This window comes from Narcine bancroftii, chromosome 5 (assembly GCF_036971445.1).
Source record: "Narcine bancroftii isolate sNarBan1 chromosome 5, sNarBan1.hap1, whole genome shotgun sequence".
NCBI lineage: Eukaryota > Metazoa > Chordata > Chondrichthyes > Torpediniformes > Narcinidae > Narcine > Narcine bancroftii.
In genome coordinates this window covers 240,885,707-240,910,681 of record NC_091473.1, presented here as the reverse complement: position 1 = coordinate 240,910,681, position 24,975 = coordinate 240,885,707, and the positions used below count along the sequence as shown (strand labels likewise).

Below are 24,975 nucleotides of genomic sequence, written 5' to 3'. Positions count from 1 at the left end.
TGCAACCATGTCTGCCTGTCTCGCATCGGACTTGTCAGCCACAAACGAGCCTGCAGCTGAGTGGACATTACCCCTCCATAAATCTTCATCCGCGAAGCCAAGCCAAAGAGATAGGACAGTACCCTTAATATAAACACAAAACTGAAATGTTGGGGTGCGAGCACCCCTGGTTGGGAAACCCTGCAAGTCTAGCAGATTTAGATTTATTGTCATGACATCACATACAGCCCTGTGATTTTTTTTTGCTGCAGGCGGGGCCGAATTACCCCTTTTTGGTAGTGCAAAAAAATCCTACTGGTACACATGTAAAAAAAAACGTCAACAAACTAACTTTGCACTGCAGAGAAGAAAAAAAAATCGATAAAGAGTGCAAAACTAAGAGTCCTTAAACGATTCCCTGCTTGAGTTTGTTGTTGAGGAGTCTGATGGAAGGATTGCAGCCGTTTCTGAGCCTGCTGGCGCACGAGTCTTGTGGCACCAATACCTCTTTCCTGATGGTCGTGGCAGAGAAAGGAGCTGTTTTGGGAGGTGTGGATCCTCTCTGCCGGCTGCGTTCCCTGTACGTGTTCACGATGGGGAAGGTTTTGCCGGTGATGTCCTGGGAACATTGCCCCTTTAAAGAATTGTTAAATCTTTAAAATAAATGCGTGAATTCTAGGGTAGAGCAAATTAAGTACTGGCATCGTTTCAAGATTTCATTTCAACTGTCTGAACGGAGGTCTCAACAGAGTTCTGCTAGTATTAATCGACATTCCAGCCATCGAGCACGTGGCGGAGTGTCTCAAGATCATTTGGAATCTGAAGGGAGAATAAATATTTGGAAATGTGGAGAGCAGACTGACAGTTGGCTCACGGAACCAAATAAATTGGGAATCTTGTCGAATATTTTCAGTTGTTAATGGTTGATTCAGCACAAGGACTATCGATTTTATTTTGTTTATGTAAAGACACTGGTTATCCTGGTGGGAACTTGGTGTAGAATCTTTAACCCTTACTTGAAACACACACGCAGAACAACCATGAGAGTGAGCTCTGCCTTTATCTTTACCTCTTTCCCTTCCTTTTCTAACCCAGGACGATGTAATAACTTTCCAACTGCAAACTCTGAAATCATTCCAGCAATCGAATCGGTCCTTTCCCCGTACGCGTCACCTCCAGGATTATTTACAATTACTTGGAAACCCGAAATGAAAATGTTCAAATGCCTTTTGATTTATTTTACAACCTTATACAAGTTTTCATTCAGTCCTGATTTATGACTTATTGAATTTTGAGATTCTCCTGTGTCAAGCCAAGCAATAATAATCTACAGTTCAGATCACAGCCTTGTGTTAGAGCGACTAGCTAATTCAATGCAAACATATTTCCGTCTTTCTAAGTTTATTCTACACAGAGTGAACATTTTACACGCTGGCCGTTTGAGAAACCGTGTTCGTCGTTTTACTCGACTTGCTGCCTGGCTCTCCAGTAATTTAATAGCAGGTTGGTATCCAGTGGCAACACAATATTCAGAATATTTAAGGTTTTGCCTTCATTTGCTTGCTTTTGAAAGGGCCATAATTCACTTAGCAACCACCAAGTACTAACGAGCAGGAATTAAAAGCTGACACGTTGCCTACCATTAGTTTCACTGGCATAGATGGGACCGGGGTTACAGAATCACTGGAACTGCTTAATTTATTGGCCAATTGCACCTTTTCTCTGAGCTTTCAGCCCACCCGCTGACGTTTGAGGAGGGAGAGTAAAAATATTCTCGAGTAAATTTAAGGTCCATTGTTTAATCTTCATTCCAACCAAACCTATTTTGCTTCTATTTCTATTTAAAGCAATGGTTGAATATCTCCTTAAATACTCAAAATTCATCCGTGGATAGAAATGGTCAATGCTTCAAGTCATGACACTTTATCAACAGTTCTACCAATGGATTGTTGTCTGGCTGGCAGTGTCCCTCTAGTTTCCTCTGTGTTCACTCAAATACCCAGCACTGTTGTGACTCAAGGGGATGAAGAATTGCTGGAAGAACTCAACAGGTCAGAGAGCATCCAAATGATGAGTCAGCTTTGGAGGACTCTTTATCAAGACGAGGGGGAAGAGGGATGTGATGTATATGTGGGAGGGGTAAAAGTCCAGAGGTATGGGAGAGACAAGAAGAGGGAGAAAACATTAGAAAGGGGGGAGCAGAAAGAAAATTAGAGGAAAAAAAATTCAAGAGTGTGGGTAAAGAGATGAAAACAGTGGATTCAGATGAGGATGATGGTTACCTAAAATGAGAAAAATTAACTGTCATGGCATTAGGGTTTAAGGTTATCCAGGGGGGAGGGGGGGTAATGATATTAGTGGTAAAACATGACATTCTGCAGACACTGTTTTTACAGTGAAATTCAGCGGGTCAAACTGTGTACTTAATGTAGCAAAGGTAAAAACACATAACTAATGTTTCGGTCTTGAGCCCTTCATCAAGGTATGAGAGAATGCGGGCAGGCATCTGAACAAAAAGGTAGGGGAGAGGGGGAATGACAATGGCAGGAGATGATAGGTGGAGAGAGAAGGGAGGAGACAGCAGCAATAAGAATGGCTGGCTGGGTAAGGGGGGGGGGATAGAACTGGAAAAACTGGAAAGGGGGAGGGGAAAGGTGAGCAAATTTAGCAGAAAACAGTGAAATCAATGTTAATGCCATCTGGTTGGAGAGTGCCCAGATGGAAAATAAGGTGTTGTCCCTCCAATCTGTGGGTGGTCAGGTTGGGATGTTACGTAAGGCCATGGGCAGACATGTGAACTTGGGGGTGTGACTCAGAATTGAAATTTTTGGCTTTTGGGAGGTTGTTGTTGTTGCAGATGGAGTGGAGATGTTGAGCAAAGTGATATCCCAATCTGCGACCAGTTTCTCCAATGCACTGGATACAGCTCACCTTTTCATTCTCCTCCCCTTTCCAGTTTTTCCAGTTCTCCCCTCCCTCCCTCCCCCCTTAAACACCCAGCAATCCCTTCTCACCCCCCCCCTCATTGCTGTTGTACCCTCCCTCCTCTCTCCACCTATCATCTCCTGCCTTCGCCGTCACCCCCTTCCCCCCCAACCTTTTTGTTCAGACACCTGCCGGCATTCTCTTATACTTGGATGAAGGGCTCAAACCCAAAGCGTCAGTTCTGTGTCTCTACCTTTGCTACATAAAGGACACCGTTTCACCTGCTGAGCTTCTCGAGCATTTTGCGTTTTTACTTCCACCACAATGCCTACAGATATTCGTGATTTACTTCAGGAGGGATATGATGCTTGTGGTAAAACACAAAAGTCTGCAGACATCTTGGTGGAAGTAAAAACAAAATGCTGGAGAAACTCAGCAGGTCAAAGAGTGTCCTTTATGTAGCAAAGGTAAAGATACGGAAGCAACGTTGTTTGAGTTTGATCCCCTCAAGGAAAATTATGTGTTTATATATATATATATATATATATATATACACACACACAACTATATATATATATATATATATATATATACAACATGGTAGAAGCCAATAGAGATTATGGGAATAGATGGCTACAGGAAGCTCAAGTTTAGTCCCACAAAGAGAAGTCACCCAATTAATGCTTGTCTCTTACTCTTTGGCTTGGCTTCGCGGACGAAGATTTATGGAGGGGGTAAAAAGTCCACGTCAGCTGCAGGCTCGTTTGTGGCTGACAAGTCCGATGCGGGACAGGCAGACACGATTGCAGCGGTTGCAAGGGAAAATTGGTTGGTTGGGGTTGGGTGTTGGGTTTTTCCTCCTTTGCCTTTTGTCAGTGAGGTGGGCTCTGCGGTCTTCTTCAAGGGAGGTTGCTGCCCGCCAAACTGTGAGGTGCCAAGATGCACGGTTTGAGGCGTTATCAGCCCACTGGCGGTGGTCAATGTGGCGGGCACCAAGAGATTTCTTTAGGCAGTCCTTGTACCTTTTCTTTGGTGCACCTCTGTCACGGTGGCCAGTGGAGAGCTCGCCATATAACACAATCTTGGGAAGGCGATGGTCCTCCATTCTGGAGACGTGACCCATCCAGCGCAGCTGGATCTTCAGCAGCGTGGACTCGATGCTGTCGACCTCTGCCATCTCGAGTACTTCGACGTTAGGGGTGTAAGCGCTCCAATGGATGTTGAGGATGGAGCGGAGACAACGCTGGTGGAAGCGTTCTAGGAGCCGTAGGTGGTGCCGGTAGAGGACCCATGATTCGGAGCCGAACAGGAGTGTGGGTATGACAACGGCTCTGTATACGCTTATCTTTTTGAGGTTTTTCAGTTGGTTGTTTTTCCAGACTCTTTTGTGTAGTCTTCCAAAGGCGCTATTTGCCTTGGCGAGTCTGTTGTCTATCTCATTGTCGATCCTTGCATCTGATGAAATGGTGCAGCCGAGATAGGTAAACTGGTTGACCGTTTTGAGTTTTGTGTGCCCGATGGAGATGTGGGGGGGCTGGTCGTCATGGTGGGGAGCTGGCTGATGGAGGACCTCAGTTTTCTTCAGGCTGACTTCCAGGCCAAACATTTTGGCAGTTTCCGCAAAGCAGGACGTCAAGCACTGAAGAGCTGGCTCTGAATGGGCAACTAAAGCGGCATCGTCTGCAAAGAGTAGTTCACGGACAAGTTTCTCTTGTGTCTTGGTGTGAGCTTGCAGGCGCCTCTTACTAATGTAGAGAAGACCACACAGAACACCCCTAATGCAGTAGATTAGGTTGGACAATGCGAATCCCTCTCTAACATGGAAGGTCTATTTGTGGCCTAAGATCTCTTCAAGATACCATGGTCTACTCTTCCCTTCCCATTCATCGTTGGGCACTTGCCTCTGTAATCGCAGGAAGTGCAAAACCTGATTCTACATCTCTCACCTTCATCTCGGGCCACAAACAGACCTCGCATTTCTCACAGCCACCAGGTGTCGCAATTTCCCAGGGCAGAGGAATCTAGAACTTGAGGACACAAGTTGAAGGAGGGTGTGAATTGATCCATGGGTCATGTTTTTCACATAGAGGGTGGTGAATGTTTGGGACTAGCTGTTAGAGGAGGTGGTGGAGCCAGATAGCATTTACAATGCATTTGTCCAGGTACTTGGGAAGGCAGCAGAGTTTCTCCAGCATTGTGCTTTACTTCAACCACGGTGACTGCAGGCATCTACTGTTGAGTATTCCAGCAGCTTCTGTCTTATTTCTAGCTAATAAAAAAAAAAAATCATCTCTGTGAAAGTGAGACCGCACATTAAGTGCTCCCTGTATATGTGGCTACTGGGAGGTTGTTTGTTGCAGATGGAGTGGAGGTGTTGAGCAAAGTGATCTCTCAATCTGCGATCCCAATGTAGAGAAGGACACAACGGGAGCACTGGATCCAGCTCACCTTTTCATTCTCCTCCCCTTTCCAGTTCTCCCCTCCCTCCCCCCTTAAACACCCAGCAAACCCTTCTCTCCCCCCCCCCCTCATTGCTGTTGTACCCTCCCTCCTCTCTCCAACTATCATCTCCTGCCTTCGCCGTCATCCCCTTCCTCCCAACCTTTATTGTTCAGACACCTGGCGGCATTCTCTTATACCTGGATGAAGCCCCCCCCCCCCAACCTTTTTTTGTTCAGACACCTGCCGGCATTCCCTTATACCTGGATGAAGCCCCCCCCCCCAACCTTTTTTTTGTTCAGACACCTGCCGGCATTGTCTTATACCTGGATGAAGCCCACCCACATCCCGGTCTTCCTTTCTCTCGTGTTCCAGCGCCGCAGGTGCGGAGTTAGGTTCAAGTTTGCTCTTCCACGTGGAGTGATCCAGTGAACAGTGAAGGCGCGCTCGCCACCTTTGTAACAGCAGGCCACAGAGGGTCGGTCACTCGCCTTTGCTGCAGTTTCAAAGGCGTGGAAGCAACGCAACCAGTGTTTTGAAAATCAATCCGCATTTGATGTAATTATCCCTTATTCGAGAAATCGCAATCAGAATTTCCAGTCACATTTATTTCAACAAAAGAAGGACGAGCGGACCTGTCGCTGAAAAACAAATAGAATAATGAACTGGTTTATTCAATATTAAGTCTTGGTTCATTCGATGCTGCTAAATCCAACAGAATCGTTCTCATTCGAACAGTGCCAAGGATTGGTCTGGGTGAACCCACATGTATCCAAATAGACTTCACCGCTCGTTGCTCACACTGTCGAGAAGTATTCCCCACGTAAGGCTCAGGCCATTGTCTTTCAACCCCTTATGGACGCTGCGTTTATCCAGCATTAAGGACCCCAGCAGCTGCAGAATTTCTTGGTATCCCCGTCAGAGACGGGGGGGGGGGGAGAAGACTGCGTTTCCACTCATCATCCACCGTGATAGCGCCTTGAGCCAGGAACGACTTCTGCAATTATTCTCAATAGAGGAAGGCTCAATTCCAAACTGGTGTAAAATCGGAATCAAACCAAGACTTGGTGTGCAAATCCATCACTGCACGTGGAATGAAGTCGAGTGCATCTCACGTGAGCCTGCCCTCTGTGGACAAACCGAATTTCTACGAGGCTCGGGCTTGCTGTGCAGAAGAATTCAGTGATGTGTGAGCGTCACTCTGCGCACTGCAGTTGTTGAGCTTGTGGGGTGTTTTTTTACATCAAGTGCAGGGTTAAATTTATAATGGGCTTTAACACCCCAGAGCTAATGAACAGTAACATCACATTTCTCACGCTTCTCGATCAGTGAAACCACGAGGGACCACTTAGCTCACAACCCGTGAAGCGTTGCAAGGCGAAGGGGAGGTGGGGGGGAACAGGGCGCAGGGGATGGGACGTGCAGCTCGCTGGTTCTGCCATGGGGTGGTTTCAGGGAGGCCTGTCCCGCCCCTTCCCCGATAACCAGCGTCTCGGGCTCCCACTCTCACTGAGATCTAATTATCTATTGTGGCCCATCTGCCGACTGAGACATTCACGAGAGGTGAGTTACACAGGGCAGCTGCAGCGAGTTGACGTTCGCCCGTGGGCTGCCGCCTGCTTGTTAATTTTACAATGATCAGGTTTTGTTTTTAACAAGAACCCCCCCCCCAGATCCCGGTCTTCCTTTCTCTCGTGTTCCAGCGCCACAGGTGCGGAGTTAGGCAAGTACAGCTGCAGAATCCGACTCCCCGGTGGCTCAGAACTCGTTAATTTAAACTAAACATTGCAACTCTGTAAAATGGTGATCTTTCCACACGAATGGAAAAAAAAGCTGACTTGTTGCACTGATGGCAGAGGAGCCGTTTTCACTGCCCTCGGTATAACGCGAGGAATAATCTTTGCAAATTGGAGCTTCCTGGCTCTCGGAAGCCCCGGCGGGTGGAAAATCAAAAATCACTTGCTTTGGTGTGGCCGGCGTTGAACTCGTCGGGGACAGAAATATATTCGAATCTCTGTTGAGCAGAGACCTTGGCCCTCGGTGGGCAAAATAAAAACACAGGGCTGGAGAAACTCAGCAGGTCAAACAGTATCCTTGATAGAGCAAGATCCAAGGTTTCGGGCTTTCACCAGAATTTTTTGCTGGATGAAGTCCACTGGGTTTCTCCAGCATAGTCCCCCCCCCCCCCCCAACTTCTTTTACGACTAGAATTTTGTGTTAGCCGTTGCATTTATTTCAACCCATCTTCAGCTGCTTCTTGTTCAGCGACTTCTGGCCGCGTCGCGGTGGAGCCGAGATGCGGACGAACAGGGCGCACTTGAACAGCGGTTCAGACATGCCTTGAAAATTCACCCCACAAATCACTCTTCTAAGGTGTTGCTTCCGATTCTTCTCTCTCCCCCCCCCCCCCCACCCCATAACTCCAGAGCGCACCCCGGCTGAAACAACCTTCAAACTCAGGAGGGAAACATCTTGACTCAAAGGAAAGAGGCAATCATGTGTTAGACTAAGCCCTTCACTTTGGATTTGTCACGGTGGAAACAGTGCACGATTCTACCCGCACAAAAAATGGTTTACGAGGTCAGAGCCATTTCTAATTGATCATGCGCCACTGTTTGAGATGGCGTTCTCCAGGATTCAACTCTTGCTTGTTGACAAAACACAATCAACTTAAGCCATCGACTTTCAAAACTCTGCGCCCCAGTCCCCCGCATGGCAAGCAGCCCAGAGGACCGTCCGGAGGGAGGGCGCCGCTCCTTGAAGCGCTGTGTGCGCTCTCTCCGGTCGGCTGAATTCGCCCTGTTTGAGCAGGTTTATGCTAATTGAAACCCCCGCCAGGGAGCAGACGGAGCCATTTTGTGCGATCATTTAACACAAACGGGTCCGAGGAGGGTTGGCGAGTGGAGAGGACCTGGTCCCGTGGACGATGCGCCGGCCGCCAGAGTTGAGGGAGCAGGAAAGCACGGCGTCTGAAATCAGGGAGAAGAGGCAAGTTTGATGGGGCGGCCGCAGCGGCGGTGCAGATGGGACAGAGTTACACTGAACCAAGAATGGAGGTGACTGTGCTCCTCTGGACCCTGGTGACCTGTTTGCTGCTTCATACGCCTTTGTTGGATTGCTTGACTGTCCACCTCTCTGAGCGTTCCGACCCAGGGACTGTAGTGGCGGATCTGGGCACGAGTCGGGGTTGTGGGATCCACCGGCTCTCCGCTTCCAAATTGATCAGGGGCTACTTGGAGATCGACTGGAGCGCGGGCTTGATCCGGCTCTCCCGGCGCCTGCGGTGCAGCGGCTTGGCTGAGAACCCCTTCACCCTTCGCCTGGCTGGACGGTGTCACCGCCGGGGCACGGGGCAGCACTTGGACTTCATCTCCAGCCGCCTGGAAGTCCACGTCCACGGGCAGACCTGCTTCAGCAAGCGCCGGCGGAGGGAGCGGCGCGGCGGAGACTCCGACTTGGAGTTGGTGGTCCTGCAAACCTCGCCATGCTTCGGCCCCGGCCAGGCGTGGCTCGCTCTCGGGGACCTGGCTGCTCGCCCGCCCTGCGACCCTCTGCGCTGTCAGCTCGCCGGCAGCCCCTTTGTCCTGCCTCCGGACGGGCAGCTTCGGACCCGTCGCATGCTTTGCCTTGAGGGTCGCTCCTTCCTTCGGACACGAATCCTCTGCCGCAAGAGTGTAACCGGGCGGGGCTGCGCCTGGGGCTATGTCACCGTGGGGCTGAGACCTTCTTTCAAGCCTCTGGTCTTGGGACGAGAGCAAGACGGCAGCAGGAGACGGAAAAGAAACGTGAACACCGGTCCGCAGTTCCAACCTCCAATCTACCAAGTGTCTGTCCCCGAGAACATGCCCCCAGGGACCAGGGTGGTCTCCGTCCGGGCGGTGGATCCGGACGAGGGCGACGCTGGCCGGGTGGAGTATTCACTGGACGCCCTGTTCGACAGCAGATCCAACAACCTGTTTGTCATCGAGCCGGCGACCGGCGCTGTCACCACGGCGGAGAGCCTGGACAGGGAGACCAAGGACACGCACGTCTTCAGGGTCACCGCTGTGGACCACGGCTCGCCCCGACGCACTGCCTTGGCCACCCTCACCGTCACCGTCAGCGACTCCAACGACCACGACCCGCTGTTTGAGCAGCAGGAGTACAAGGAAAGCGTGAGGGAGAACCTGGAGATTGGCTACGAGGTCCTCACGGTGCGGGCCACCGATGGCGACGCTCCACCCAATGCTAACATCTTGTACCAGATCCTCAACGGCCAGGGAGAGAACACGGTGTTCGAGATTGACCCCAGGTCTGGGGTGATGAGGACCCGAGGTCCGGTGGACAGAGAGACGGTGGAGTACTACCAGCTGCTGGTGGAAGCCAACGATCAAGGAAGGAACCCTGGCCCGCGGAGCTCCACCGCCACGGTCCACATAACGGTTGAAGATGACAACGACAACACCCCCCAGTTCAGCGAGAAACGGTACATCATCCAGGTGCTGGAAGATGTTGCACCCCACACCCAGGTTCTGCAAGTCACAGCCTCTGACCGTGACAGGGGCAACAATGCCATCGTTCATTACAGCATTATGAGTGGCAACACCAGGGGACAGTTTTACATTGATGCCCAAAGTGGGAGCATCGATGTGGTGAGCCAGTTGGACTATGAGATGAACAAAGAGTACACCCTAAGAATCAGGGCCCAGGATGGTGGAAGGCCGCCACTCTCCAACATCACTGGGTTGGTGACTGTGCAGGTGGTGGATGTGAATGACAATGCACCCATATTTGTCAGCACCCCCTTTCAGTCCACCGTTCTGGAGAGCGTGCCAGTAGGTTACTCGATTATCCACGTGCAGGCCATCGATGCAGATTCGGGCAACAACTCTCGTTTGGAATACAGGTTGATAAACACAGCTCCAGATGTCCCCTTCTCCATCAACAACAGCACCGGCTGGATTGCGGTTGGTTCGGAGTTGGACAGGGAGATGACAGATTTTTACAGGTTTGGGGTTGAAGCGAGGGATCAGGGATCGCCGCCGATGTTATCGTCAGCCAGCGTCAGCATCACTGTGCTGGATGTCAATGACAACAATCCTGAGTTTACCCAGAAATTCTATCAAATCAGACTGAATGAAGATGCTGCTGTGGGCTCCAGTGTGGTGACTGTATCTGCAATTGACAGAGATGTCAACAGTGTGGTTACCTATCAGATTTCCAGTGGTAATACTCGAAACCGCTTTTCAATAACCAGTCAGAGTGGAGGTGGTTTGATAACACTGGCCTTGCCACTGGATTACAAACTGGAGAGGCAGTACATACTAACAGTGACAGCCAGCGATGGGACACGATTTGACACCGTTCCGGTGTATATTAATGTTACAGATGCCAACACACACAGGCCAGTATTTCAGAGTTCTCATTACACGGTTAATATTAATGAAGACCGACCTGTGGGGACCACTGTGGTGATTATAAGTGCAACTGATGAAGACACTGGTGAAAATGCAAGAATTACTTATTTTATGGAAGACAGTATACCCCAGTTTAAAATTGAACCTGATTTAGGTGCAGTTACAACACTAATGGATCTTGATTATGAAGACCAAGTCTCATACACTTTGGCAATTACTGCAAAAGACAACGGAATTCCTCAGAAGTCTGACACCACTTACCTTGAAATTCTGGTGAATGACGTCAATGACAATGCCCCTCAGTTCCTGAGAGATCATTACCAAGGGTCCATTTATGAGGATGTCCCCACATTCACAAGCGTCCTTCAGATATCTGCTAACGACCGTGATTCTGGACTGAATGGTCGGGTATTTTACACCTTCCAGGGTGGGGACGATGGAGATGGTGACTTCATTATTGAGACTACCTCTGGTATTGTTCGAACCCTGCGCAGGCTTGACAGGGAGAATGTTCAGGTCTACAATTTGAAAGCCTTTGCTGTGGATAAAGGTATACCTGCAATGAGGACACCCATAGAGGTGCAGATTGTAGTCATGGATGTTAATGACAACCCTCCAGTTTTTGAAAAAGATGAGTTTGATATCTTTGTGGATGAAAACAGTCCAATAGGGCTAGTGGTGGCACGCATCACTGCCGCAGACCCCGATGAAGGTACAAATGCACAAATCATGTATCAAATTGTGGAGGGGAATATTCCTGAAGTTTTCCAGTTAGATATCTTTTCTGGAGAGTTAACTGCTCTGATGGATTTGGATTATGAAACAAAGTCGGAATATGTCATCGTAGTCCAAGCTACATCTGCGCCTCTTGTCAGTAGAGCCACAGTTCATATTCGTCTATTGGATAAAAATGACAATGTCCCCGTGCTGAAGAATTTTGAGATAATTTTTAACAACTATGTCACTAACAAATCCAGCAGTTTTCCTACAGGGATAATTGGCAGAATTCCAGCTCATGACCCAGATGTCTCTGACAGTCTTAATTACAACTTTGACCATGGAAATGAATTAAATTTGGTCATTCTGAATAAAACCACAGGGGACTTGCGCTTGAGTCGTGCGCTGGACAACAACCGACCACTTGAAGCAACCATGAGAGTTTCTGTGTCAGGTAAGGTGACTTGGAGTTTATCTTTGTTTAACCTGAGTCAGGATTACAGCAACGTGTTTGCAAAGCCCTTATTACAGATTATGGGCATAAAAGAGAGCGTAGAAAACACACTTTGTTACCTCTTGCATTTCTGTTGTTTTGAATAAGGTTATAAACAAGTCAATTCACAGAGCAGAGAAAGTGCTGCAAATATACAAATAGTATTATTGTTAAAGCTACGTTTCTTGTTGAGGCACACAGAATCCAACAATATTAATATTTATATAACCCCTTTATCATGAATTTCTCAAAATAATTCAGACAATGTCATAAACTATTGCAGAGGGTTGTTATTTATGATCGTTAAGTAGATACCAACTTTTCAATCAATTGTTTTGGTTAATTTTACATTCTACCAAATGGCATCAATATCTGGACGGCTCTGAGCGCTATGCAGATTATTTTTGTGTGATATTGCCATTTCTGTTCAATTGGAATTTGAGCTATTCAGGTCAGAACTGATTTGCAGTTTAAACGTTTACTTTAAACAATATGTTGACTGTGGGTTGTGAGAATTTATTCCATGCCGGGCAGTGCTCCTTTAATTTGGGCAGAAATGATGCGGCAGAATTGAATTAGTTTTAAGCTCCTTGCAGTGAAGAGTATCTTTTGTCTGTTGGGGGAAAATCTCCAGTCTCTCTGCTGTTGAATTAAGTTGGTAAAACTTGTACATCTAGAGGACAAAATCCTGGTGTCAGAAATGCATATTGTAGGTTGCAAAATCCTGGTGTCAGAAGTGTATATTGTAGGTTGCAAAATTCTGGTGTCAGAAGTGTATATTGTAGGTTGCAAAATCCTGGTGTCAGAAGTGTATATTGTAGGTTGCAAAATCCTGGTGTCAGAAGTGTATATTGTAGGTTGCAAAATCCTGGTGTCAGAAATGCATATTGTAGGTTGCAAAATCCTGGTGTCAAAAATGTATATTGTAGGTTGCATTTTAGAGACACAAAAAATTAAAATTTGTGATTAAATGTGCTTTTTTTTTAAAAAAAAAACAGTTTATTGCTAAAATAGCGCAGGTAATACTGGTATAAAAGCAAAGCTTCCTTTAACAAATCAGTTTCTTATTTTTGGGTATATTTGATATAAATATTTAACATATTCCAATTTTTATCACTTTATCAAACTTCTGCCCAGAATACAACAATGATCTGAGTAGTTTTATTTTTGCTGGAACCTTGTATTCCTGGTTCTTGGCTATTGGCATCTCAAAGAAGTTGAGTCTGCATGTGACTTTTGCTTGCAATGACCATCATATATTTGTCTCTTTAAAAATTATGCAAGTGTATACTTTGTCCTTCCAAACATATGCTGATCTGAAGTTGACCTTTTGAGGTTTATGGTACCAGTGTAAGTTACTCTGGTGAAGATGAATCATTGATATTAATGATGTGAGATGATGAATTCATCACACAGCAGGACTGGAGAATTTTTGTACATTAGTACTTATTAAGAGAAAAGTTCAACTATTGTCACATAATGCTCATTTAGAATGTAACAGATATGAAATTCTTGAACTTGCGTCTACCATGAGGCAGACAGAGTTGCCACTTTGTTCCCTCACAGAAACTTAAAGCACCTGGTGTTCCAAGGTGGTTTCCCCTCCAAGTACTGATGAGTCCTGAACGTACTTAGCTTCCGAGATCAGATAATCTTGGGCGTATTCTGGCTACGTGACGAGAATGGTGACAAAATGCTTCATTATTATCAGATAGATCAGCTAGTTGAGTGGTCACAACAACAACTTTGCACTCAACATTAGCAAAAGCAAGGAGATGACTGAGGACTTCAGGAAGAAATCAGAAGAACACGAGCCAGTCTTCATCGAGGGGTCGGCAGTGGAGAGGGTCAAATTCCTGGATGTCAACACTTCTGAGAATCTGTCCTGGAGCCTCCATGTCAATGCGAATCATGAAGAAGGCTCACCAGTGGCTATACACGGTGAGGAGTTTGAGGAGATTTAATATATCAGTGAAAACTCTCAAAAACCTCTACAGTCTGGAGAGCAATCTGGCTGGTGGCATCACTGTCAGGTACAGAGGTGTCAGCGATCCGGACAAGAGAAAACTCCAGAGGGTTTTTAACTCCGCCTGCGACATCAAGTGATCCAGTCTTCGCTCCATCGAGGACATCTACAAGAGGTGGTGTCTTAAGAAAGCAGCCTCTATCCTCCAGGACCCCCACCACCCAGGCCATGGCCTCTTTGCACTGCTACCATTGGGGGAAAAAGTTACACGTGCTTGAAGCCGAGCACTCGGCAGAACAAGGACAGTTTCTTCCCGAATGAACAATGAGCCACTGCCTTTATTTTGTAAGGTGGTTTGTATAAACGTTTGCACTGTGATAACAACAAATTTTGTGATGCGCTCATGACAATATTCTGATTCCGATTATTTGATTCAAACGATACTATTGGATTCTATTTTAAATGAAATATCAGCAACATTGAAAACATTACTTCACATTAAACGTCATTTTAGGGGGTGTGGCAAAATGGCGTAAAGGCAAGAAGGTGTATTCCACCTTCTCCCAGCTGGAACATTAAACGCCCGACTTTGAGTTGTTTAAAATTAGTTAAAAATAATATTTAAAATTTTTTAAATAATGACAACTAATGTAAAAAAATATCTAAGGCTTAAGTCCAAAAGAAATTGCTATTTAAAAGTACGGAAGAATTGAGGCCTACCTGTACAGTGGAATCCTCGGAGTCGATTTCGGCAATTCCCAAGGTCCAGAGGACCCCAGCTCGGCCGATCTTGACACCAGTGCTGACCTTGTTCCCGCAAGATGGTGCCGGCACCCTGGTGAGTTCGGCTGCTGCCGATCCACGTGCATGCGGACCCGTGCGCACGGTCGACAGAGGCCACCCCCGATCTTGCCAGGCAGCCAGCGGACGCACGGAGTAGCGTCGGAAGACGCTCCGACGCGCCCCGTGGCTTTGCCTGGCCTGCGTGGAGAGTCACGAGTCCGGGAGCTCCTTGACAAGATGTGGGCTGTGGGAGAGCTTGAGCGCCATTGCCCCGAAGAGGTCGGGGTGCCAGCGTCGGGTGTCCAGACCCGCAGCCGCCCCGTCAAGGCATCTATACCGACAGAAGAGGAGGAATTACTTACCTTTGCAGAATACGTCCAGCAGGGGGAGCTAGCAACCTATGAAGGTAAATCTCAAAAAGCGGAACCGGAATCTGGAATGGATCCAGTATTTGCAGTTCGGGAAGGGATTGCCTGTCAGATGGGTAATATGTCAAAACAAATATCAGATGAAATGAATCAAGGATTTATGGAGGTGAAAATGAAAATGCATATTTTATGTGACGAAATGTCAAATATGAAGCAAGCTATGAATGTAGTCAAAAGTGACATTAATAGATGCATAAAAGCTGTTGATGCTGTACAAGAAAATTTTAAGAAAATTGAGACAGCTTTTTCTGAGTGTCAAAGTCGAGTGGAGCGTAATAGATGAAAAATAGAGAAAGTGGAAGGATCTTTCGGAGATTGGGGAATTCAGAAAAGAGACTTATTGAAGAAGATTGATTCTTTGGAAAATCAGAGTCGGAGAAATAATGTGAAGTTAGTTGGTCTGATCCTATAAAATCCTTTAAATGCTGTATCCCAGAAGTTTTGGGTAAAGAGTTCTTTCCTGAAGGTTTGGAGTTAGATAGGGCTCATAGAGCTCTGAGAAGAAAACCACTTCAAGGACAACCGCCGAGAGATGTTTTGATTCGTTGTTTAAAATACCACGATAGAGAAATGATTTTACATATGGCAGTACAAAAAGCACGACAAAATCAATCTCCATTAATGGTTCAAAACCAGTGTTCTTTTATGCTGATTTGAGTCAGGAAGTTATTCATAGATGGCGAGAATTCAATACAGCTAAAGATGTTCTGTGGTGAAAAGGTTATACATTTGCTTTTCGTTATCCTGCAATTTTGAAGGTTTTTTATGGAAACTTTCAATCTCAATTTTTTGAAAATGATCATGATGCCTTAGTTTTTGCGAACTCTCTGTCAGAATTGAGAAGAAATGGTTGTTCTCTGCCTTTGTCTCCTAAAAGGAGATGGAATGGAAATGGAAATGGCAGTGGAAATGGGAAGAATAGAAAAAATGGAAAGAAAGAAGAAATACAGAATCCTCTTGATATCAAAGATCCGGAGCAACTGTTGGGTGTGGAGTTGCTGGGTTGAAGATATGGACTATATATGAATGTGTTAATCTATATAACAAATATGTATCTGGCTGGTAGGGGGTAGGGGGGTGTGGATGACACTGAAAACTTTGTTAGTTGTCTGCCACCAGTGGGTTTCCCACACCCAGTTTTTTTTTTAGGGTAATACTGCCTTTGGGTGGTTTTTTTTTCTGCGTGTGTTGTTTTTTTAATTTTTATTTTTAAGAGGGGTTTTTTTCTCCTTTTTTTTTAATCTTTGAAGGATTATAAAGGGGAGCATTATTTTATAGAGTTTAATTTTTTAGTGTGTTTACCAATAGTTAAATTTATGTCTAGATTGTATTTTGCAACTTTTAAGGTTCAGGGGTTAAATAACCCAATAAAGAGAAAGATATAAAAAAGATGAAAAATTATATTGCTTTTTTACAAGAAACACATTTGACTGAGAAAGAACATTTGAAATTGAAAAGAGGTTGGGTTGGTCAAGTTTTTATTCTTTTAATTCTAAAGCAAAAGGAGTAGTGATTTTAATTCATAAGAATTTACCATTTGAAATGGAATCTACTGAAGGGAATGCTGGTAGAGTATTAAGAGTTAATTGTAAAAACATTTTGTGAAATTTTAGATAGTGTTTAATTTATATGCACGCAATACAGATGATGAGCAGTTTATTTCAGAAGCTTTTTTCATGTTAAATCAGGCTAATGAGAATATTTTAGTGGGTGGTGATTTTAATTGTGTTTTGGATCCTTTATTAGATAGAAATCCGAAGAGTATAAGGAAGTCAAAGATGGCAATACAACTTAATGCATTAATGAAAGATTTAAATTTGGTAGATATTTGGAGAAATGTTAATCCTACAGAGAGATGTTTTTCTTTTTATTCTTCAAGGCATGATTCGTTTTCCAGAATTGATTTATTTTTGGTATCAGCACATCTTCAGGGTAGGGTAATGGAAACTGAATATAAAAGTAGAGCTATATCAGATCATTCATTATTAATCTTCTCTTGTGAAACATGTAGATGGAGATAGTATGTTCAACATGTAGATGGAGGTTTAATGCAATGTTATTGAAAAAAAAAGAGTTTGTTACTTTTGTAAAAGAGCATATTTCTTTATTTTTGACTGAAAATGTTAATTCTGTAAAGGGTCATTTTATAGTATGGGATACTTTAAAAACTTATTTGAGGGGACAGATCATTAGCTACTCTACAAAAGTTAAGAAACACTATATGGCAGAAAGTTTACAATTGGAAAATCAGATTGCTGAACTGGAGAAAGATTTTCAGAAAGATATAACAGAAGATTAAAAAAAAGCCCTATTAACGAAGCTAAAATTATGCTATAATACTTTACAAACTTACAATTAACATTATTATGAGTTGGGAGAAAGGGCTCACAAGTTACTTGCCTGGCAATTGAAAACTGAACAGGAGTCTCGGACTATTAATGCTGTTAAGAAGAATTCAATAATAACACAAGCCTCAGGAAATTAATGACCAGTTTTATTCATTTCATCAAAAATTATATACTTCTGAGGGGAAACAGGATAATGGTTCTATTGATTCTTATTTATCTAAATTAACATTACCGGTACTAGATGAGAAAGATATTCAGGAGTTGGAATCTCCATTTATGGATTTTGAAATCAATGAAGCTATTCAGGTTATGCCTAATGGTAAGTCCCTGGGAGACGATGGGTTTCCTGTGGAATTTTATAAACATTTTTATGATGAATTTTCTAATATATTTGGGGAAGTGTTAAATCAAGTTACTGAAGATCAGAAGTTACTGGAAACATTTTCGAGTGCTTTAATAAGTGTTATTCCAAAGAAAGACAGAGATTCTTTACAGGTATCTTCATATAGACCTATTTCTTTATTGAATGTAGACGATAAAATTATGGCAAAAGTATTAGCGAACAGACTTGCTAAATATTTACCTAAATTAGTGCATATTGATCAAACAGGTTTATTAAGAATAGAAATGCCTCAGATAATATACTTTGATTGCTTACTTTGATCAATGTTTATCAGCAGCAACCTAATCATCCTATGGTAGTTGCATTAGATGCTGAAAAAGCTTTTGATAGGGTTGAATGGGACTTTTTATTTAATGTATTAGAGACATTTAAATGTGGCCCTTTCTTGGTTGGGTTAAGGCTTTATATATGAATCCTATTGCGAGGGTGGTGACAAATGGACAGACATCTTTACCTTTTAGATTGACTCGATCAACTTGTCAGGGCTGCCCATTGTCACCAGCCCTATTTGCATTGGCTATAGAACCATTAGCACAGGCTATTAGACAAAATGAGGATATTAGAGGGATGAGGATTAAGGATGAAGAATATAAAATTAATCTATTTGCAGACGATGTGTTGATATATTTGACAGAGCTTGCGAGATTGTTGAAACAGTTGCAGGAGTGTTTATTGAAATTTGGAGAATTGTCGGGATATAAAGTTATTTGGGATAAAAGTGTAATTTTACCAATCTGAGTAGAAGATCATTCTGAATTTAAAAATATTACAAAATTAAGATGGACAAATAAAATCAAATACTTATGTGTGTTTGTGGACAATGATTATCAATCGTTATTTCAATTAAATTATGTACCTATATTGAGGCAGATTAAAGCAGATTTAATTAAATGGAAAGATCTTCCATTAATTTTAATTGGACGTGTTAATTGTGTTAAGATGAATATCTTCCCTCGGATTCAATATTTATTTCAGTCAATACCTTGTTTACTTTCTAAGAGTTTTTTTTCAGGATTTGAATAAAGCAGTACGAGAGTTTTTGTGGAAAGGTAAATTAGCTCGAGTAGCATTGTACAAACTTACTTGGAAATATGGATTGGGTGGCTTACAATTGCCACTTCTTCAAAATTATTATGAAGTAGCTCAGTTGAAGTTTATTAGTAGATTGATGGATTTGGATCAACTTCTTAGTTGGGACAAGGTGGGGATATCATGTCTACCTAGAACGGAGATGCATGAATTTGTATTCTGTTGGAATTTGATTTTATTACAGGAATATGATATGCCAATACTGAAACATTTATTAAAGATTTGGATTTTTTTTTAAATAAAAAATTTTAAGGGTCGAAAGATAAATTACCAATTTTAACTCCATTATACAATTATCGGCTTATTCCTTTTTCAATGTTTAATAGTTATTTAAAGATTTGGAATTTTAAAGGTATAAAGACAATACAGGACTGTTTTGTAGAGGGACAATTTGAAATACCTTTAAATTCTTTATTTGTTTATTGTCAGCTTAGGGCTTTTGTAAAAGATAATTATGGTAGAGAGGTGTATTTACCTACTTTGTCGAAATTTGAATCTTTGACTTCTACGATACCAAAGAAGGGTTGTTTCAGTTATGTACAATTTATTACAAGACAATATGGATAAGTCAGATTGGGAAAAATCTAAACTTAAATGGGAGACTGATTTAGTGTTTACTTTTCCTGAAGATGATTGGGCGAACATGTGTCAGGACAATGTAATTAAATTGACTAATGTAAGATATGGCATGGTCAATTATAATTTTTTACATCAATTGTATTTGACCCTGGAAAAGTTTAAAAAAAAAGTATGGGTTTAGTAATTCAGATTCTTGTTTTAAATGTGGTTTATGTATTGGTATCTTTTTACATGCTATTTGGACCTGTGAAAATCTAACCATTTTGGCAAGAAATTAAAATAGTTTTGGAAAAATTGTATAATTATAAATTACCTTTGAATTCAACAATTTTTTTGTTAGGAGATTTGTATTCATTAAAGGGAAATTGGATAAAGTTCAAATTGCTTTTGTACATTTGGTGTTATTGGGAGCACGTAAATATGTTATTACTTGGAAAGATGATGTGGAAATTAATATAATACGCTGGCATAATGAATTGAAAGCTTGTATCATTATGGAAAAAATTACTTATAATTTACATGATAATTATTCTTTTTTTGTTGATAAGTGGTCTCCGTATTTGAAATATATGCAATTAGATGTATTTTGAACTGTTATTAACATTTATACTTTTTAAAAATATATATGATTTATATTTTTGGCTCCCCTTAAGGGGGCTAGCTGAAGGGGTGGGTGGGGGGGGGGGGGGGAGGAAGGGTTTTTTAAAAATTGTTCCTTTTTTAAAAAAAATTTTAATATCCTTTTTTAATATAAATCTTTCTAAAATTACTTTGCTTGAATATTTAGATTGCATGTTATACTTTTTACTTATCTTTTGAATAGTTTTTTTAAACCAAAAAAAATTTAGATTTTTGCAACTATTGTTAATCCAAATTATTTTTGTTTGCCTTTTTACAGAGATGTTCACACTTGAGTAAAGCTGACCCTAGTGGTGCCTGTTTTATGGCAAAGAAACTAACAAAAACATACATAATTATTGACAAGTCTCTCTTAAGCATTCATTGTTTTCTAATGATACACGTGAATTATAACCAGTGTTAAGGAAAGCTATTTCTTCTCAATGAAATGGTGGTTATTATGTGAATGCTAAAGTTTTATTCATGAGTCAATATTGTGTTGGATTTTCTCTCATCAAAAGAACTAATTCAAACAGAATAATCATATAAATATATTTTTGGCATCAGCACATATATTCTATAAATCCAATTTATTGCAAAGTGTGAAAAAGGGAAGCATAGTCGGGGTCCTGCAGGATAAATTGTATTGCTGGAATTGTCTAAAAATTCCTGCACTTTCCTTCTTAGACTACCCATGTAACGGCAAATTTTGTTGATTGTGCCATTACCTGCCGACAGACTCAAAACCCTCATTGCTGATTGTTTACTCAGATTCTGTCGTAAATAGTTCATCCATATTTTGGCTACTGATCTTTGTTGAATATTTCATAGAATGAATGCATAGTGTCGCCTTATCGTTAATGATTGACAATCCACACTATTTCCGCAATTAAACAGATGGCGAGCATCCATTTAAAACTGCATTTGTTGCAATTAATTCCAGTCAGGTTAGAAGCTATAATTGATTTTATTTCCTCTTACAGCAACATATGGACAAGTGTGGGGTAAATATCTGCTCTGTTGCTCATAGGGTTTTTGAAAGAACAGAAAATGTTTTTGAGCTGAGTGAACAGGGAGGACAGGCTGTGTATATCAGGAACTTCTGCACGCTGATGGTACAATCTAAATAGCCTCTCGTTTAACGTGCAAAAGCAATAAATATCCTTATTTGATTTTGTACAAGAGATGACCAGGAACAAGAAAGGATGTTAGTGCCTGACAATTAGCTTAATTATTTTCTGCATGCAGCAGTGGAAAGTGCTGTAGATCAATTAGGAACAGCTGAGTATTGATGTTTTAACTGAATGTGAACTGTAATTTTAATGAAATATGACAATAATCATTACCATTTATTTTGTCAAAAAAATAAATGATTTTTGAAAGTATAGGGAATGGTTGAAAAGTTCAGCAATGCTTTGTATTTTAATTGTGTTGAAAACCATTGGTCCTGCTTTGCCCAGTTAGGAGTAAAAAGAATTGAAAGATCACTGAAGAATGATGATAAGAGTAGAATAAAGTCCTGTTGTTCAAATTATCTGAGAAATGACCTCCTAAAGGCCCATAAACCATATAAAGGCTCAGAAATATTTCTTATGCAAATTTGCCTTGATTTAAAACACTCAATACTTTTCACAGAATTTATCATCGATACAAAATTAAAATATTACAAGAAAAGAAAAGGTCAAAGTAAGGCTATTGTTTATTCAGGAATGCGATAGCATATGGGAAGAAATTGTCCTTGTGTCACTCGGCCTTTTTATAGTGTTTTTTTAAAAAAAAGAATGTTAAGGCGGATATTCTCTGCATGCACATCGCCTAGCCTACCTTTATAAAAAAACACCAACGGTGGGTGCTGGGTTTGGACTCTGATCCTTCCGGGGGATAGACCCACAGGTGGAGCGAATTGCTTCGCCACGCTCCGTGAAGACAGGGCTGCTGAAGGCAGCTGCTTGGGGCCAGGCTGATGATATCATGATGATGTCGTCAGCCCGCGACCCAGGAGCCACCACAAGGGCTCCCATGGTGATTGGTGCTGGGGTTAGGGCTCCTTTCTGCTTCCCATAAATGTCCTCTTCCCGTTTCCCTTCTGCCCCTCGCTCCTTCACTGAGCTGGGCTGGATGGAGGCTGACAAAGACGCAGCGGAGCCTGGCAACATGAGCCTCTTTTTGTCTTAATGCGGGATCAACGGCTGTCTTCATTACCCATAATTCCCCATGCAGCTGGAACTGCTCTGCATTTTCCAGAGTGGATCCAGTTGCATGGGGGATTATGGGTAACTAAGATGGTCATTGCTCGGCGCGTATATTTGACCTCATGGCAATGGGTGGCGCTACTGCACCACTCGCCCCCACTTCCCAACGGCTCCCAACGCTGGTCTCCATAAAGCACACTGGAGTAGACTTATAGGCCTCTCCATAAAAGATAGTTCACCTTTTCTTTTCCTCATTCAGCTGCTCTTTTTTTTCCCTGAATTCAGCTGGCTGCAACGTGGCATCAACCATAAAAAGAGCTCTTGAGTGCTTGTTTTCAGGCTCCTGTACCTTTTTCCTGATAATAACATGGTCTGGATGGTGAGGATCTTTGAGAGCAGAGGCTGCTTTCTTTTCTTTTTTAAATTAAAAAAAAAATTTTTTGAGCTGCCTCCCTCTCTCACATGTTCCTCCCTTGCCTCGCTCGCTTTCTTAAGACACTACCTCTTGTAGATGTCCCGGATGGAGTGAAGACTGGTGCGCAGGATGTCTCAGGATGAATTAACAACCCTCTGGAGTTTTTTTTTCTTTCGTGAGTGTTGACACCTCAATACCGAAGTGATGCAACCAGCCAGAATGCTCCCCAAGGAACAGTTTTCAGTGACATGCAATATCTCCTCTTTGTGATTGCAATGACATGCAGGCTCCAGGCAGATCTTGGAGATGTTGACACCCAGGAATTTGAAATTATTGTCCTTCTCCACTACTGAGCCCTTGATAAGGACTGGGTCATGGCTCCTTGTTTCCTCTGGAAGTCCACAGTCATCTCCTTGGTTTTGTTAATGTTGAGTGCAAGGTTGTTGTGACACCACTCAATGAGCTAATCGATCTCTCTCTTGTTTGCTTCCTCATTGCTTTCTGTGATTCTGTCTTCAACCATGTTGTCATTGGCAAATTTGTAGATCACATTTGAATTGTGCCTTGCAACACAATCATAGGTGGGTAGCGAGTAGAGCAGTGAGCTAAGCACACATCCTTGATGTGTACCTGTGTTGATCGTCTGTGAAGAGGTGACGTTGTTTCCACTTCATACTGACTGTGGTCTTCCGATGAGGAAGACAATGATCCAGTTGTGGGGGGTGGGAGGAGGAGAGACCCAGGGTTTGGCACTTGTTGATCAACACTGAGGGAATAATGGCGTTGAAGGCTAAGCTATAGTCGATGGAGTAGCTCTATGTATGAGTTGTTGATTTCGAGATGATCCGGAGCTGAGTGGAGAGCCAGTGATATTGCGTCTGCTATTCATTGATTGTGACAGTGGGTGTAATGCAGTGGGAGTCTGGGCCTTTCCTTAGGTATGAGTTAATTCTGGCCATGACCAACCTTTCAAAACATTTAATCACAGTAGATGTTAGTGCTACTGGCTGATAGTCATTGAGGCAGGTCACACCGTTTTTCTTGGGCACCAGGATGATTGATGACCTTTTGAAGCAGGTGGGAACCTTCAACTCCAGAGATTGAAAATATCTGTGAACACTCTGGCTAGTTGGTTGTCACAGATTTTGTCAGGTCATCAGGCCTGATGACTTGTGTGGGGTCACCCTCTTGAAAGACGTCTGAAATTCTCCGAGACACAGGGTCCTCAGCCTTTGCAGGAATTCTTCTGGGCACTCTTGAGTTCTCTTTCTCAAAGTGGGTATGGAAGGCATTCAGCTCATTGGGTAATGAAGCATCACAGCCATCTATGGTGTTCGCCCTCACTTTGTAGGAAGCCTGCATTCCCTGCCCTAGCTGGCATGAATTGTTTCTGTCCCTAGTTTCCTCATCGTATGGTTCGATGGATACTTTTGTAGGTTTGGAACAAACAAACTTATTGCCTGTGTTCTTGGCACCTATCCAGTGCTAACAATGTTGTATTGACTAAAGTATCGGATGAAAGAGCAAAAATTAAAACTGGACCAAGTTTGAAGCAACTTAAGTGCAACAAATTGAATTGTTGTCTTCTATGATAAATATGTTACAGTGATACTTGTGTGGTTTATTTCCCTCATTTAAAAAAAAACATGAAAATGTGATTTGATTTTAAATATAAGGCCGTCTCCTTTTCTTTTGACTAATCAATTCACAATTGTGTCTTTATTATACTTTTATCCATTTTATTCAAAGCTTTTTATGTGGTAGCAATAGTTTCTTCAAATGCAGGGGCATACTGATCTTTTGCCTCAATAAAGGAGCAAAACATTCACACACACTTTCCTTTTACTAATAATATTGAATTTTAAAATAGGTCTTAAAACTATTTTGGATTATAATGTGTATTATCTGTATTGATTTTCTTTTCTAATTCAGTAGCTGTGATTTGCTGATACAAATGTTGTTAAGAAATCGTCCCACAATTACCAAGATTCTTGGACAATAACCTCAGAGCTTTGACCAAGCTGTGTCTAGTTTTGACAGCAGCTGTGAATAGATTCTTTTGATTGAAAAAACAGTTTGCCTCTTACCTCAAGCACCTGCTGGGTGTATCGTTGGCACAAAGGCACGCTTGTCTGCTGTTCGCTGCTGCTTCAGAGGGTCGGCATGCTGATTAGTGAATTGGCAGATGAGTCAATGTGGACAGAT

General features: G+C 42.8%; 1 protein-coding gene across 6 annotated transcripts in view; it reads left to right on the top strand.

Moving 5' to 3' along the window:
• The first annotated feature begins 7,988 nt into the window (after positions 1-7,988).
• The window catches only part of celsr2 (cadherin, EGF LAG seven-pass G-type receptor 2), a 278,596-nt gene continuing 261,609 nt past the window's right edge, over positions 7,989-24,975 (top strand). For 5 of the 6 annotated variants that reach the window (XR_011358468.1, XR_011358469.1, XM_069941787.1 and 2 more), the window contains exon 1: positions 7,996-11,910. Coding sequence is in view for 4 of the 6 variants with exons in the window: in XM_069941787.1 (XP_069797888.1) it covers positions 8,367-11,910 (3,544 nt within the window). In the remaining 2 variants the exon portion in view is untranslated. Of the gene's footprint in view, positions 11,911-24,975 lie in introns of all 6 variants that reach the window. The other variant, XM_069941789.1, reaches the window with a different exon arrangement.